This window comes from Natator depressus, chromosome 13, assembly GCF_965152275.1.
Source record: "Natator depressus isolate rNatDep1 chromosome 13, rNatDep2.hap1, whole genome shotgun sequence".
NCBI lineage: Eukaryota > Metazoa > Chordata > Testudines > Cheloniidae > Natator > Natator depressus.
In genome coordinates this window covers 1,577,944-1,593,484 of record NC_134246.1, presented here as the reverse complement: position 1 = coordinate 1,593,484, position 15,541 = coordinate 1,577,944, and the positions used below count along the sequence as shown (strand labels likewise).

The window sequence follows — 15,541 nt, the reverse complement described above, 5'->3', positions numbered from 1 at the left end:
TTCATTTAAAGAGCTTTATTCGCTTCAGCGGGTCACAGCTTGGATCATGTGGTGCATGGGGAGGTTAGAGCGAGGGAGCAGCTGAGTTCCCCTTTCCCCTCCTCCTGTGTGACTACAGGTCAGGGGGCCCCGGGCCTCCCACCCCCGCCAGGGCTGCTCTCGCGGGCGGGCGGCAGCTCGCCCTCCCCGCGGGTGATCGGAGCACATAGAAATAGGAACGCCTGCCACGGGAATGGGGGCTGGGCTCGGCCTGTCGAATTGAACAACCAAGGGCAGGAATTCTCGGAACTGGGCTGTGGCTGCACCCACCCCCCTCCCTGGACAGAGGGACGGTTCAACAGAGAGGGAGGGGGAGCCTGAGCCCTACAGTGGGCTGGGCACAATCAACTGTCCTCACGAGCCAGAGCCAGGCCCGAGCTCCTCCCCACTTCTCCATGAAACGCAACGGGGAAAGGGGGGGCAGTGGGTGCAAAACCTCCCTAGAGCTCTTCCTCCCCAGGCTTGGGCTAACTCCAGATGGCAGAGCCCTGTGCTTCCCCCCACTTAGCCACAAACCAGCCGACTCGGGGCCCATCTTTTATCCACATGAAATCAAGGCAGGTTGGCGCTTTCTGCCCCTTCCCGCCAGCCAATGTGATGGCTTCTTAAAACCAGCTGGGCTTTCCATTCAGAGTGCCCCTCTCTTCCTCCCACAGAGACTGGCCTTCTCGGCCGGGGGGCAGGTTGTGGCAGCCTGGAAGAGGTAACTTTATTTACAGTCTATAGGAATGAGTGACATAACCTGTATCCGCACAACTGGATCCAAACAGAGTAACTACACTGGATCTCTCGAGGGAGGGAGGACGGGACTCGTGGGGCAAAGCAAAAGAGAGTGATTGCAAGATTCCCACACACAGAGAGACCCAGATGGGTTCACTAAAGTGATAAAAAGCTAGCAATGTGAAACGGGTGTGAGCACAGTTTGCATACACTAAACCTGGCACATAGCTGGAAGCCCTGTCTGCACACAGCACACCAGGGGGAAACAGTGTGACTTGTGGCTGAAGTCCATGGAAATGAACCCCAGCCCCTCCCCTGGGCACAGACAGCAGGGAGAGCCCCCCTTACAAGCTGATGGCACAGGGGAAGCCAGACTTGTCTTCCCCACTCTGGCCACCCCCTTCTTGGGAATAGAGCGGTCTCATTTCTGCATTCGAATCCTGGAAATGGCACTGCATCGGCTCAAGGGTACTTAAAGAAATTAAAAAATCCACAGCTACATGGCAGGGTGGGGAGAGCGGGGTACATGCGAGAGTCACAGCGTGTGCGCACACGTCAGTCTCGGATTCGGAGCATTAGATTTCCATCGACCCGGCACCGCTCCGGTGGCCCAGCTGCTGCTGGTCCTCGTGCACTCCTCCTCTGCCCAGTCTGGGGGGGGAGGGATGTGGGGGGGGGGAATCCAGCAGCCCGTTCCATGCCACGCCGGCTCAGTCTACAGCAGGCAGGAGGTGTCTGCTGCCCGCTTCCTCAGCTCTTTGCCCATTTTGTGGTGGTGGTGCTGGGGGTGGGAGGGGGTGCCGCTCAGTCTGGCGTGGTCAGAGAGCTGGCCGCCCAGCAGCTGGGTGTCTTGCACATGCCCGGCGGAGGAGCCGTGGCGGTGCGCCTCAGAGCTCTCCTCCGGCTCCACCCGCAGGTAGGCCTTGACCTTGTGGTGCCGGGCTTTGCTGTCGCTGAAGTCGATCACCCGGCACTCGTACGTCCCCTCGTCGGTGGGCTTCACCCTGGAGAGCCGCAGCTTGTGGGAGATGTTACTGCCGACCACCTTCACCACCTGGCGGGGAGCGGGAGAGAGAGCACAGGCCTGAGTGCAGAAGGGGTCCAGGAACGAACTTCCCTAACCCCCACTACGTGCCTGCTTTCGCACCAGCCCCTAGCGCGGCAGCCCGTCCCTAGCCCTCCCACTCTCCGGTCACACCTTTCTCTGCAATGCCCCCAAGCAGCGGTGGATTAACCATTGGACCAACAGGGGACCCTGGAAAAATGAGCACCCCACGTCCCAACCCGCTCTGCCTGCCTGGCGCTCCCGTCAGGAAGTGGGGTCGGGGTGCAGGGGCTTGCCCCACTCTGTCCGCCCGCCTGCTGGGGCACAGGACTCCCGCGCCCCGACCTCGCTCCCCGGCAGGAGCACTGGATGGGCAGGAGAAGCCTCTGCACCCCAACCCCATTTCCCTGGCAGGAGCGTGGGAAGCGGGAGACTCTAGGCGGAAGGGGTGTGGAGTGGCCCCCACTTGCTCTGGCCCAGGGCCCCACAAATCCCTAATCTGCCTCTGCCCCCAAGAAGGGCACCAACAACTCAGGGCTCGGTGGGGCCCTAGGCTTCAGAGTCACCGCTGCTCCGCTCTTGCTCTGGGCAGAGCAAATCGTTTGCCGCAGCCCTTGAAAAGCCTTCCCCAGGTCCAGAGTCCCCGGCCCAAACGAGCTCCGTCTGCCCCCTGGCTGCACAGCACCGTGGAGGGCCACCGTAGCTAGAGGGAGAAGAAGAAATACGGGGGGCACGGGATCTGGGTCTCTGCTACAGCCCATCATGAGACAGCGGAGAGACTGACCCTCAGCGCCCGGATGCCAAGCATGGAGATGAAGCAGCCCACGCTTGTGGTACATGCCATTCGGCCAGTCCTAGGAGAAACAATCCTATTCAGCCACTGGCCGGGACATAACGCCATCTCCTCTAATGCACCTCCCTCACCTCCAGCCTTCCCAAGGCAGCAGGGCATGGCCGCTGTGCACGATGGGATCCTTCAGCCCACAGCTGCTCGGTCCCGAGATGATGAAATCCCCAGCACTCTCCACCGAGCTGTGTTTGAAGATCGATGCAGAACCACGCAGGCTAATTAGCTTTTCTACCAAATTGATTTGCTCTTAGTATTTATCACCCAATGAAATTTAAGACTTACGCACTAGTCCAAGCTGCTGCTGCTGTTGGGTGAGGTCAATAAATCAGATTTATAACCCGCCCTGAGGCCCCTGGCTCTGTTCCCTCTAATCACACTGGATGGGAAAGGCCATTTTTCTCCTTACCACTACACTGGTGAGCTGAGGAGTCGGCGGGGTTTAGCGACTGGCCTGGAGGCTGCAGCCTGGGAGTCATGAACCCCTTGCTGAAGAACCAACAGGGCAGAACCAAACCCAGCCGCAGGCTCAGAGAGCGGGCGAGACCTGTCAGTGGCCTAATGAATGGACTCATTATAGGGCTGCATGTGCTCTGCAGGTGCAGCCGTGGAGCCAGAGAGTACTGAACTGATGCCCTAAGATGGGAGTGAGGGGGTCGGGCTGGACGCACAGTTTGGGGAGCTGGCCTTACGCAGCTCGACAGCAGCCCCGGATGGGGCTCTCCTGAGACCTGCTGCTACATGTAGCTGCTCTGCCACATCCCCTTAGCAGCGTCTGCTAATGGGAATCCTAGAGAGCTGCCAATGGTCACTCCAGCTGAAAACCCAGCGGAGAATTGGCATGCAATCTCACCCTGCCCTCTGCTGGGGTGGAAGGCCCTGTGGGGCAGCAAGGAACCAGAACAGCAATGCCAAGCTGTCGCTAAGCTTTTTCACCCTGCATTTTCAAAATGCAACATGAGAGTTAGCTGGGCAGGAAGCTGCCAGGGAGTCAAATACTGTCGATGAATTTTTAGAATGGGCTGGATAATTTTGTGACCAAAACTCACAGCTGTAGCTGCACAGACTAGGGGGAAAGGGTCAGCAACTCTCAAGCTCCTGATGGCAGCAAGGTCAGGAAGGAATTTAAATAGCTGTTTGCATTTATATCGCACTTTTCATCCGCAGATTTGAGAGCATATCGCAAAGCTGAGCAAAAGATCATTATTCCCATTTTACAGATGGAGAAATTGAGGCCCAGTGACTGGAGACCAAGGTCACGCAAGGAGGCATGAATCCCAGTCTGCTGCCCTGTTCCACCGGACAATGCCATTTCTCCAAGTACAGCATTGTGTCCAGCCCTGGCTGTCTCCCCTTGAGACAGATACTGCTGAGATGGGGAAGGCTAGAGGTCTGGCTAGAATTTACACACGACACCAAGTATTGCAGACCCAAGGATTATTCAGCCTTGAAGGGAGGTGAGCTAGCTGGTCCTTGCTGAAGCTTGGGAGATTCTGAAGGGTGTTATGGGAAAGGATCAGTTCCTCCTTTTAACTTTGTATTACAAGAACAAGGAGTCACTTAAAGAAATTAATGGCTGGCAAATTTAGCACTAATAAAAGGAAACCTCCTTTGCAAATCTTGCAGTCAGTCTGTGGAATTTGCTGCTCTAGTGGGTCTTAGAGTCCCATTTTGGGGCTGGATTATAAAAGGGCTGGATAATTTTATGATCACTAATAATATCTGCAGTGATGCAGGCTGAGATAAAAGTAATGAAATGTCATGCTTCAGGGTGTGAAGTGACCACCACAGGGGTCAGGAAGGAGTATTCTCCCCTGGTGCAGCACTGGACTCTGGGCTAGATGCTGGAGGGTTTCTTTTGTACCCTCTCTCTGATGCACTGGATATTGGCCATGCTGCAGCTGGACACCGATCGCCTTGGTAGCCCAGCAGTCTCTCCTGGCATGGCCAACGCTGCCCGCCTAGGGAAATGCAGTCGCTGTATGGGCATAACTGCCCTTCGGTGACAGCCCAAATGCACCAAGCCAGCAGCTTGCTAACGACCTCAGAGACATGGGCACTTGCTGTTGCCTCCCAAGCAGCTGGAATAGCACCTCGAAATGCCACCCAGGGCTGAAAGTTTGGAACCTCCCCCCCGTACAGACTCCTTTGAAAGCGGCCTAGTGCAAGGCTGAAGTCCCCCTTAGACCCCCGGGCGCACAGGTCTGGAGCTGGCCTCTGCGCGGGGCTGAGTTTCATCCTGGCTGAAAAGACGTGAATGGGGATTGAAGCAGTCAGCTTCCGAAGGTGGTTCCTGGGCTGTAATGCAATCGGAATCTCTGAGACTGAGAACCTTATTTATGATCTGACTACGTCTGAGCGGGCCACAACCGGCTCAGGGAGCTTTCAGTGCAATGTTTTCCGCACGTCGTTCACAGAGCCCTGCTTTGCTTTCTGCGGCCGTTAGTTTTTCCTCTACTTGCCCTTTGGACGTTGCGCACAATTTATCACGGTCACTTGCAGGGACGGCTCATCTCCCTGCATTTCTTTCCCAGTCTCGAAACGTTTAATAAGCACGGGCATTTAAAACAACAATCAATCAATAAATGTTTTCAAAAGCGAATCTCTCCCCGTGGCCTGAGCTGGAGGAGTGTCACACCCAGCCTGCCTGGGAATCAATCGTAGTTATGCAGGGAAAGGCGCTGCTCACACTCGGGCATGCAAGTAACTGCCTCATTATGCTGGGAAATGCAATTGCGCAGTTAAACAGAAGACCCCGGCCCCAGGATCGTTCTGCAGCTTCTGCCCTTGTGCCCATCTGATTCCCTTTGCGCACCCCCCACTCCTCTTGCTAGCTGGGAGTGGCGCCGTGGGGGGCGGGGGTCCCAGCTGGCTGGGGCTGAGGGAGGGCCGGTGAGCTTCTCTTTCATTTTAATGTTACGCCTTCAGTCTTCACCACGCAGAGCGGAGCAGCCGCATGCCTGGCGGCCTGGGCATGACGCCAGTGAGCAGCTGCGGATTGTCCCAAATGCCCGTGAGTCCCCGCTAAATCGTGAAGGCACCACGGTCCCCCACAGGGAAGCCAGGGTGCTCAGCACCTCCAAGAGGCATTTGCCGCATGGCCCCAGGCGAGCACTTACCGGGTCCATACACATTGGACAGGCAGGGACCAGACTGATGGGCCCTGAAGCAAACCCCACGCCAGACAACACTGGCACCCCCAAACGGAGCAGGCTCACCCAGGCCGTCTTGGGCCGAGTAGCTAGGAAGTCAGAGCTGGTGCTGGATTTAGGTGGAAACCAGCCAAACCTTGGCAGTTTCCAGAGAGCTCTGGAATCACTCGAAACCAGCCCAGAAAAGGGAAGTCACAAAAGGAGCGGGCCTGGCGTTTCGCAGAGCTTGCTTGCCTGGCAATGCTGCTGTTTTTAAGCTCACCCGTGTGACACAGCGTATCCCACCGAACCTGCACGGTCCCACGCACACCCGGCTTTCCAAAGCCACCAGAGCAGGGGCACCTCTGGGGAGCCCTGTACCTGAGCTTCTCGTTCCCAAAGGTCTCGCCAGCGAGCGTTACCGGGATAGGCTGGGACCCCGCTGGAGGAGGGGAGCGGGGAGCTGGAGCCAGTGCCAATTTGTGTAACCCTCCCACCACTGCCCTTGCCCGGACAGGTAGCTGATCCAAACCGACTGGGCTGGCATCCCCAGGCCTCTCACACAGGCTAGCGCTGCCGGGGTGTCAGGGGAGGAAAGCACTGGGGGCTGAGATGGGGATATTTTCGCCTGTACAATCACTCCAGTCCATCAAGGACGTCTTCCAGTGTGTGTTCAACCCAGTCTGACACAGCCACACTAGCTGCAGCCATTCCCCACTGTGTGCCTTGTCGATACTGCACCTGTAACCACCAAACCGGCGAATGGCCTGAAAATACAAAATCCTGCATTTCTGCAGTGTCCACACGTCACACAGTTCCCAGCCCCGGCTGCGACAGCACCTCAGGGCGCGCGAAGCTGGTGCATCGTGCGACGCTCTAGCATGACTCCAGCGTAGCCGGTTGGTGTGCTGTTAAGGCTCACCGTAATACGGGGTCAGGAAGGAATTCCCCCCCAGGTCAGATTGGTCACGAAGGTCACTTTCCAGGATTCGCTGGGTTTAGCTCACTGAATTGCCACAACAGGACCTCAGACATGGTGCCCCGCACCCCCACCTACTCTCCGCCTGTGCACAGAACAGGCTAAGCCCCCGGGGGCTGTGAGACCGTGGTGGGTTAGTGGGTGGGTGCCGGTGGCCTGTGATACACAGGAGGTCAGACTTGACCTGGTGGTCCCCCACTAGCCTTAAATTCTACGTCTCCGAGCCCAGTGATGGTGCTTTACACATCGCCCACAGCAGCCTGCTGACACTCTGTCCGGGAGTCACCTCCCCACCGCTGAATGCAGCAGCTGCGACAGCCCCCGGGGTTTGCAGGGGAGGGCGAAGCCCGGGAACAATTACACAAGGCGTTTCAGGGGGAACAGGGAGAGCCTCTCCCTGGAATCTGGCCCTGGCACGTGGATTAACGTCCCTGAGTCTTATGAAAAGGTTGTGTGTGCTCGGATGACCACGAGTAGCTGGGATCGCCGTTTAATCTCTCTTCAACGGCACAGTGACACCCTATTTCCCAGAGACGCTGAGTCAGAAGGGGAAGCCCCTCTGTCTGCAACAGTAACACGACGTGGGTGTTCCCGGAGCTCTCCCATATGAACAGTGAGCAACCTTCGCTGCGAGTCAGCTTCAGAGGGTTCACGAGACCATAGCCCAAGGGGGCACGGCCCTAGGCTGTTACACAGAGTCCCACACCTGAGCCAAACTCAGACTTGTGCAACCCCACTGAAGTAGCAGAGTCCCTGGATGCCGGGTCTGAATCGGGCCCTGAGAACTTTTTAAACAGCAGGACTCTCACGAAGGCGAGTTGTTCTAATCTCAGCACCGAGGCAGTAGCCCGACGGGTGCTATAGAGAAATTTCAGCTAGATCAGGGTTTTAAACATGTCCACATGTTTGAAATAAATTCCCGGTGGGACAACGTGTGAAGGGTGATGAATGTGGGCTCAACATTTTGGAGACGACCCGTCTGACGAGGTCCAGGGGGATATGCTCTGTGTGCTGGACTCCATGGGGGGAAGTCATTATTGTCAATAAGATTTACCCATGTTAATCCCCACACATTGAAATGAGAGTACATGCCCCTAAGTCATGAGACTTGGAGTTCGATCAGCCTGGGGGTTTCCAGTAGCCTGAGAATGTATCTGTATTTTCAGGGCCCAATCCTGTGAGGTACTGAGCACCGTCAACTCCTGCCAAAGAAGACAGGAGTTTGGGGAGTGCCACAGCTTGGGGGGTGAGCTCGGCTGTTTAACTCAGCACAGAACACAGGAGTGATGTGCTGGGCTTGCTCAGACCTTCCTCGTGCTAGCTCAGGGCTCTGAAAATCCCAGGCAGTCAGAGCAATGGCAATTAGAACCAGGGCTTTTAAAATATGATGTTATTTTTGTCAGCCCCGGCCTGGGCAAAACCCGCCTCCACCCTGAGCTGCGAGATAATTGAGAAGCAAGACTCTGTGACGCACCTGTCTTATCAGAGCCAGAGCAGCGAGAGCGCACGCAGGAGCCAGACCGACAGGGAGGGAGCGAAGACGCCAGTGACAGCAGGCGGCCAGGACCATTTAACTAATTGGTGTCTCCTCGTTCTGTTCACGTGAGCCGAAATGTCTCTGGCCTCCGACTCCGCTAAGTCAATTTGATTATTTTCTCCTTAGTGTAAATGTGTTCCCTAGATGCCTCAAAGAAGATCTATCCTGGGCTGTCTGACACCCTCCGTTCGGGGAGTACGACAACTGGCTGGTGATGAGTTTCGGGGCTTTCCCAGAGCTCAGGCCAGCTCGGATTGAAGCAGCTGTGCTCTGGGGTGGTGACGGGAAGGGTGGGGCCTGCAGCGAAGGTGCAAGCCTGGGACTCGGGCGATCAGTTTCCAGCTGTGACCCAGACACCCTGTGTGCGAGGAGCCAGTCGCTCCCTCTTGGGGCCAGGTTCTCCTCAACACCGGCAGGCAGCGTACAGGGGCCGTAGTAGGACTGAGAATTCAGGTCTTTTGGCCTCAGCTCCCCGCCTGTTACCCAGGGCTGGAAACCTTACGTGGGGCCGTCTGGTCTGGTCAGACCGTGAGCTCTTGGGGGCAGGGATTGTCTCTCGCTACATGTTTGTGCCACCCCCAGCATGCTGGGGCCCCGCTCGCAGCCAACACATCCAGGTGCCCAGGCAATGCTCATAAACAAGTGCGAAGGTTCAAGGCTGCAGCCCTCCTCATGCCAGCAACCCGCACTCATGCAAGGAGCCCCACCAGAGCCACAGGCCTGAGCGCTCCTGCAAGGATCCAAAGTCCCTTGCCGCCCATGAACTCCACTGGGGAAGGAGGGCTCTCAGCACCTCACAGCACTGGACCCTTCACATCAGCTTGTGCAGCGACTGAGCTCCCAAGTTGGGTGGACACCACACCTGGCTGTGTGGGGCTAGCTGGAGCCGTGGGATCACCCAGCAGGCATGTGCCTAGCAGCCCGAAAGGTCCCAATGCTCCAGTTTGGAAGCGCTGCTGCAGCGTATCCCTCAATCGGATTTTCCCTCTGGATTCTCCAGCCCGAGAGCGCCCCTTCTAGCAGTCTCAATGGAAGCAGACGGGAAGCCAGAGTCTTTGGCCCAAACCATTTCTCTCTCTCACTGCCCTCCCTGGCAAAGGCCTATGACGTGATTTATCACGAGGTCACTGGGCAGAGAAAGGGCACCGCTCCGCTGGGCCCGACAGCAGGCGCTTAAGACAACCCCAAAGAATTTTAAAACACTGCAGAAAACATAATTGCTTCAAGGGCTAAATGAGTCATTTTGTTCTAATGGCCCCAATTCAGGAAAGCGCATAAGCATGTACTGCACTGTACATCAGTGAGACTTGAGCGCACACTTAAATGCTCTCCAGAATTCAGGCTTAGATTCCAAAGCAAAACCCCCGGGAGAGACTCACTCCGCACAGTGCCCTGGGTTGCAAGCCTTCACTGCGGAGTGCCCACCAGCTCCTGACCACAACATGCACTGGTTCTCCCACCGGCAGCTTTTCAAACCGAGTTGAAAAAAATCTTTGGTCTTTAAAAAACAGAACCGTGCAATTTTTGCCCAAGCTTCCAGTGTCTCGGGGACCAAAGTTACAGCTGTACCCTCAATTAAAGCCCCTCGCCAGAAATCATTATCCAAACTCACGCTTATTTTTGTCGCCTCCTTCCCAGCGTCTTCCTGCTGAGATGCTTTTAGCTGTGGGGAAGGGAGGAATGGGGGTGGGGAGAGAACAGAGAGAAGAGAACCCATTAGTTCAGCTGGAAGGGGAGAAAAACCCATCAGACTAATTCACACCTCAGCCCGTAACGGATGCTTCAAAGGCAGGCCGGAGAAGAGGGGCTGGTGGGGAGAGCTGGTGTTTAGGTGGTGGAGGTAGCATGGAGGAGGGGAAGCAAGCGTGCTACGGAGTGAAAGTTCCAGCAGTGAAAGGAAAAGAGGAAAAATTTATCCTGCTTCAGCCTTTCAGCGCTGAACGCTGCACCTGGAAAAGGCACCAGTCCTGCCTGCTAGCACCGGCTGCTCCCGGCCAGAGAGACCTGGCAGACTGCAGATTAGAAAGGAGTTTGCAATGCAAGGTGATGACACCAGGCTGCAACAGGCAGAGAGGCACCAGGCCAGAGACTGGGGAGATGCTCCATGCTGGGAGCACGCCGAGGATGCTGCCGTCAGCTCTGGGCCCCTCCGCACCAGGCAGATGATGACAAATAGGAAGGCAAAAGCTGAATGAAGGGCCTGGGGCGAATGATTTATGAGGAGAGATTAGCAACATGCCGCTGGGCTAAATGGTGGCTAAGGAAGGCAGGGATCACTGGGATGGATGGCCAGGAGTAACAGGACCAGTCTGGGAAGAGGAAAATGCAGGCTGGATGTCTGGAAACCCAGACTTCAGAGCAGGGAATAATCCGCCCAGGGGAAGGGGGTCACTGGGCCCAGTGATTTAAGGGTGGTCTGGGAAGAGCCCTGGAGAACACACCAGGCAGGACCCTGCCCCAGGCCCAGGAGCCTTGCCACACAGAGCACCTAGGAGTGAACAGACGTTCTTTGCACGGGGACGAGGCCGCTGCTGAGCCCAGGCACCGTCTGGGCAGCACAGAGGGGCCTGGAATAAAGGAAATGGAGAAAGGGACGGGAGGGGAAGAAGCCAGCCATTCGCTGAGCTGGTTGTTCTCTGCCCTCTCTCTCCTCACCCCTTCCAGGTGACATTCACCCTGCTGCAGAGAGCCACACCCCACCACAAGCCTCCCACGAGGGGGAGCTGTTCCAGGAGCTGAGCACAATTTTCCAAGGTGGGTACCTAAGTGACCACTCAGCTGCCCTGGGCTCTAGTCTGAGTATCCAGGTACAGAACTGTATTCAGCCTGCAGGTGCCAAGCAGCATCGGTGGGCGCTGGGGTTGCCCAGCACTATGCAGGAGACGCCCTGCAGCTTACAGGCTCTGCTTTTACCTTCTGCTCCTAAATTCAAATATCGCGGCCACAGTTTGCATGTAACTTCTTTAGCACGTTGCTCTTGTAATTGGCTGGCCGTGATACCACAGCTGTGCCGGGCCATCTGGGAAGGCCTGGGTGCTAGGGCCGACTGTGCAAAGCTGGAGTCTCTGACAGCCTGGGCCCATAGAGATAAGCCCAGACTGATCGGTAAAGGCTCCTGGCTGGAACTGGGTTTTAGATTTGGGGTTTGCATTAGATTTCAGTGTCAGGACGACCCTCCTGCTTCCCCATTCCCCTCCCCTCTGGGCTCTGCACTGCTTCACAGCTCAGCACTTCCCCCGAGGAGCAGCAATGAACACTTCAATCTCTTTGGTCACTCGACTACAGACCTAAAGGTCGCAATATTACAACAAAAAGACTTCAAAAACACACTCCAATGAGAGACTGCTGAATTGGAATTAATTTGCAAACTGGATACAATTAACTTAGGCTTGAATAAAGACTGGGAGTGGATGGGTCATTACACAAAGTAAAACTATTTCCCCATGTTTATTCCTCCCCCCCTCCCCCCCCGGCTGTTCCTCAGATGTTCTTGTCAACTGTTGGAAATGGCCCACCTTGATCATCACTACAAAAGGTCCGTCTCCCCGCCGCTCTCCTGCTGGTAATAGCTCACCGTACCTGATCACTCTGGTTACAGGGTGGAGGGTAACACCCATTGTTTCATGTTCTCTGTGTATATAAATCTCCCCACTGTATTTTCCATTGAATGCATCCGATGAAGTGAGCTGTAGCTCACGAAAGCTTATGCTCAAATAAATTTGTTTGTCTCTAAGGTGCCACAAGTCCTGTTCTTTCTACTAAGCTGTGCAGCAGCATCCTCAAGCGCAATGGGTCCTCTCCGTCTGCTCCCCTAGTGTTTGGGACCCAGGCGTCCGAGCTCTGCGGCATGGCATACAGCTTCCTCCCTGGAAGCCTCCTTGCCCTGCTGCAAACTCCTGAGAGTCACAATCTCCCGCCCCCGCCCATTCTATAGCAATGCTGTCGAGTGATAGCATTTCTCTGACACTTCTCTCAATTTATGGTAATACCGGTAGCAGTGTACTGCCAAAGACACAAGAATACAGCCTCATTAAAATACCTAAAGCTGCCTTTCCATTATTTGGCCCTTATCTCTGTGTGAACAGAAAGAGAAATAAAGAGACAGCTGTTTGCCAGGACTGATATACAGCACGAAGGGGGAGCAGGCGGTGGGGGGATGGACAGTGCATGAGGCAGGGGAGAACACAGGCGCACAGAGACAAAGCCATTTGCGATATTATCAGACCCCAGCAGGATCGGCCAGCTGGTGTGAGAGGTAACTGGGGAAAGAGACACACCAGGGGGAGGCCACGCACCCTCCGGCTGCTCCAGCCCAGCCAAGGTGCAGGGCATTGGCCTGCAGGACCCTGGGAAGTGACCTTCCCTGCTTGCATCATCCTGGTGTGATCCCTGATGGCGGGGCAGGGACTCGCGGCCAGAATCCTTCCTCCCATCTCGGGAGGGAAGGGGAAACAGACTCCACCGCGAGATTCGGGTTCTGGGGAAGGAGACGGGAGAGCGGGGAAAGAGGAGCTGAATAAAGAAGGAAAGGGCCCAATCCTACAAGCTGCTGGGCTCCTACAACTCCCCGTGGCTCTGGCTCCTCCTCCAAGCAGCTCAGCACCACGGAGGAGGAAGTTCCCTTAGCTCCAGGGGTGGGGGGCTCACTGGGATAAAGTCTCTGTATTCAGCCTGCTGGAGACACGAACACCCTGGGCAAACAATAATAAAATGGCTCATCCCAGAGATGCCAGCAGACCGGGAACACTGCCTGGCTGCCGGCAGCAGCGGCAGGAGCAAAGGGAGGGGCAGGAGGCTGGTGGCAGGGGAGTGCCCGTGAGCAGGACCCCACCACCAGCCCCTGGCCTTGCGGGAGGGCAGGTCTGGTTTGCCAAAGGCAAATGCCAACAGATCTCAGGGACTAATTCCGAGGCAGAGAAGCCAAGCGCCGGGGGTGGGGGGGTTACCTGGTTTGAAGCCCACGTCTGTTTGTCTGTCCAGTCCCGGTGATTGCGAACGTACCACCACTGGATCTCGAGCGAGTAGGAGGGGGAGCCGCTGCCTCGGAAGGAGCAGGCCATCTCCACGTCCTCCCCGGCGTGGGCCGTCATGTCGTGCGGGGTCTCTGTGAACAGGGCTGCAGAGGAGAGAGAAGGGAGAGCCAGCCCCCCGTTAGGGACTGCAGGGCACGCATCCTCAGCTGGCCAGACCCCCTCCCACAGCCCCCGGCCTCTGCTGGCCACGGCACAGCCTGCGTCCAGGCCCGTCAGCAGGAGGTATTCACTGGAAAGATCCCATCCCCCGGGGCTGAGGAACGGAGACTGGCCGCCACCTTCAGACCCACTGAGGCTTTTCTGCACCAGTGGGCGTCAGCCCAAGCCGAAGCCATCTGCCTTGTGCAGCCTCCGTGTTCATTTAACTCTGGGCTACACGGCTTAGCCCTAGCCCAGGGACCGAAAGAGACCAGCTTCTGTGTGGAGAGTCTGCCCCAGCGTATCCCATCCTGGGAACGATCCTTTCTGTACAAACAGGGTCATTCAAATCAAAGATGTCTGCTGGGCCTGGTTAACCTCTCACATTCGCCAGTTCTACACCTGAAAACCTTCACTGGCTCCCCTGCGCTTTCCCCAGACTCCTGCCCGTGCGATCAGCACCAGACCCATGGGCTTTTTAAAAGAAGAAATATCCGGCCTGAGAAAGACCCAGCAGCATGCACAGGAGAGCGAAGGGGGCCTTTCGGATCCTGCTCTCCCAAGCCGACTGTTCCCGGGTGCTTCCCGTTCCAGGACATGCAAGATGTCTATGTTACAGGATCTCTGCCCAGTAAATCCAACACAATCCCAGCGCTGCCTAAATCGAAGTATAAATGAAAAACAAATCCTCATTTAATGCTGCCCCAAACAGTCTCCCACATGCCATATGGTTTGCTTTTCTCTCGCAAAACAAATATTGTTCAGAGGTGTCATTAGAATTCTTTTCCTCGTCTCTGGAGAGTATTGTTCCCCTGTCGAGTGTCTGCAATGGGCAGGTCATTCCGGAAATGCTATTGTCACAATCAATGACATATCCGACCGACAGCTTCTACCCTGTCAGGAGATTCCACCCCGTCCCCACCCTCTTTGGTTAGACTCCCTGGGGCTGAGGGTTTAGCACCTGAAAACTCAAAGCCTTCCAGAGTTTGGAAGCCCCCACGCTTCCAGGCTGAACAGGTAACTTCCCTCCCAGGAGTGTTTCATTTGGGTGAAACGCGGGCAGCTACTTTATCAGAACCAGTTCATTCCGCCCTGCTCTGTGCTGACTTTCCAGCCACCAAGATCCCCAGAGCTGCCCCTCAAATCCTCCAACTCCTGCCCCAATGGCTTTTCCTGCCTCTGCGATTCATGCTCGGGAGCTGATTTCTTTAGAACTGCGTGCGCCGCTTCCCCGTGGGTTTCTTGCAGAGTTCTGATCCAGGCTGAAAACTGAATTATTATCAGCCCAGACAGAAAAGTTAATACCTTTGCTATCTCTCCGTCCCTCTGGACGCATGGAAATCCCGTAGACTTATCGCTTTCCTTTAATCCATTTTAGCAGGGGAGCTCAGGAAAATACATTGCATAAGGGGCTTAACAGGCATCCCTGTCTCCTTGCTGAATTCCTTGCGGTGCTCCTCCCAGGCCACCCATTCAGCTAAGGGACCCCAGACACAAAGAATTACAAAGGCTTCAGTCGGTGCAGGAAGGGATCCCAGGGATTCCATAACATCCAAGCACTGGAAATAAGTGCGAATTACAGGTCTGCGTGAAAGCGCTCTCTTGATTCAAGCTGGCTGCATAAAAAGGATGAATGGCCCCTGTCTCCTGGTTCCAGCTACTCCACGACACACAGCCAAGGGCTGCGCTTCTTGCTCCTGCAACATCAGTGCTGGGGCCATTACCATGAAACAATTAAACAGCAATGACGCTAACGTTCTCAGATTATGGCCTAATCAGGATCTCGCCCTCCAGTTCCAACATCAGCAAAAAGTACAACCGATGGATTTCTCTGTCTGCAGCTTGTGTGTCAATTTCCTGCTCACGGGGTCCAAGGGCCACCGGCAGCCAGGGTATGGTGCAAACTCCTCCCGCTGCTCTGACGGTGTGCTTTAATCCTCACCCACAGCCCCACCTATATGGCCCTCAATGCCCCAAACCCCAGCCCCAGCATTCCTGCCCTTCCAGTCCTGGCCATGGCAGAGGGCCTTGCCAATGCTCCTCTCCTCCGACTTGCACAACCTCTGCTGTCC

General features: G+C 56.0%; 1 protein-coding gene across 2 annotated transcripts in view; it reads right to left on the bottom strand.

Moving 5' to 3' along the window:
* Positions 1-15,541, bottom strand: part of VSTM2L (V-set and transmembrane domain containing 2 like) — a 50,042-nt gene continuing 34,501 nt past the window's right edge. For both annotated transcript variants that reach the window (XM_074969639.1, XM_074969638.1), the window contains exons 2-4: positions 13,245-13,414; positions 9,911-9,961; positions 1-1,813 (exon numbers count right to left, since the gene is read on the bottom strand). In XM_074969639.1, coding sequence (XP_074825740.1) covers positions 1,475-1,813; positions 9,911-9,961; positions 13,245-13,414 — 560 coding nt within the window. In that variant the 3' untranslated portion in view covers positions 1-1,474. The remainder of the gene's footprint in view (positions 1,814-9,910; positions 9,962-13,244; positions 13,415-15,541) is intronic.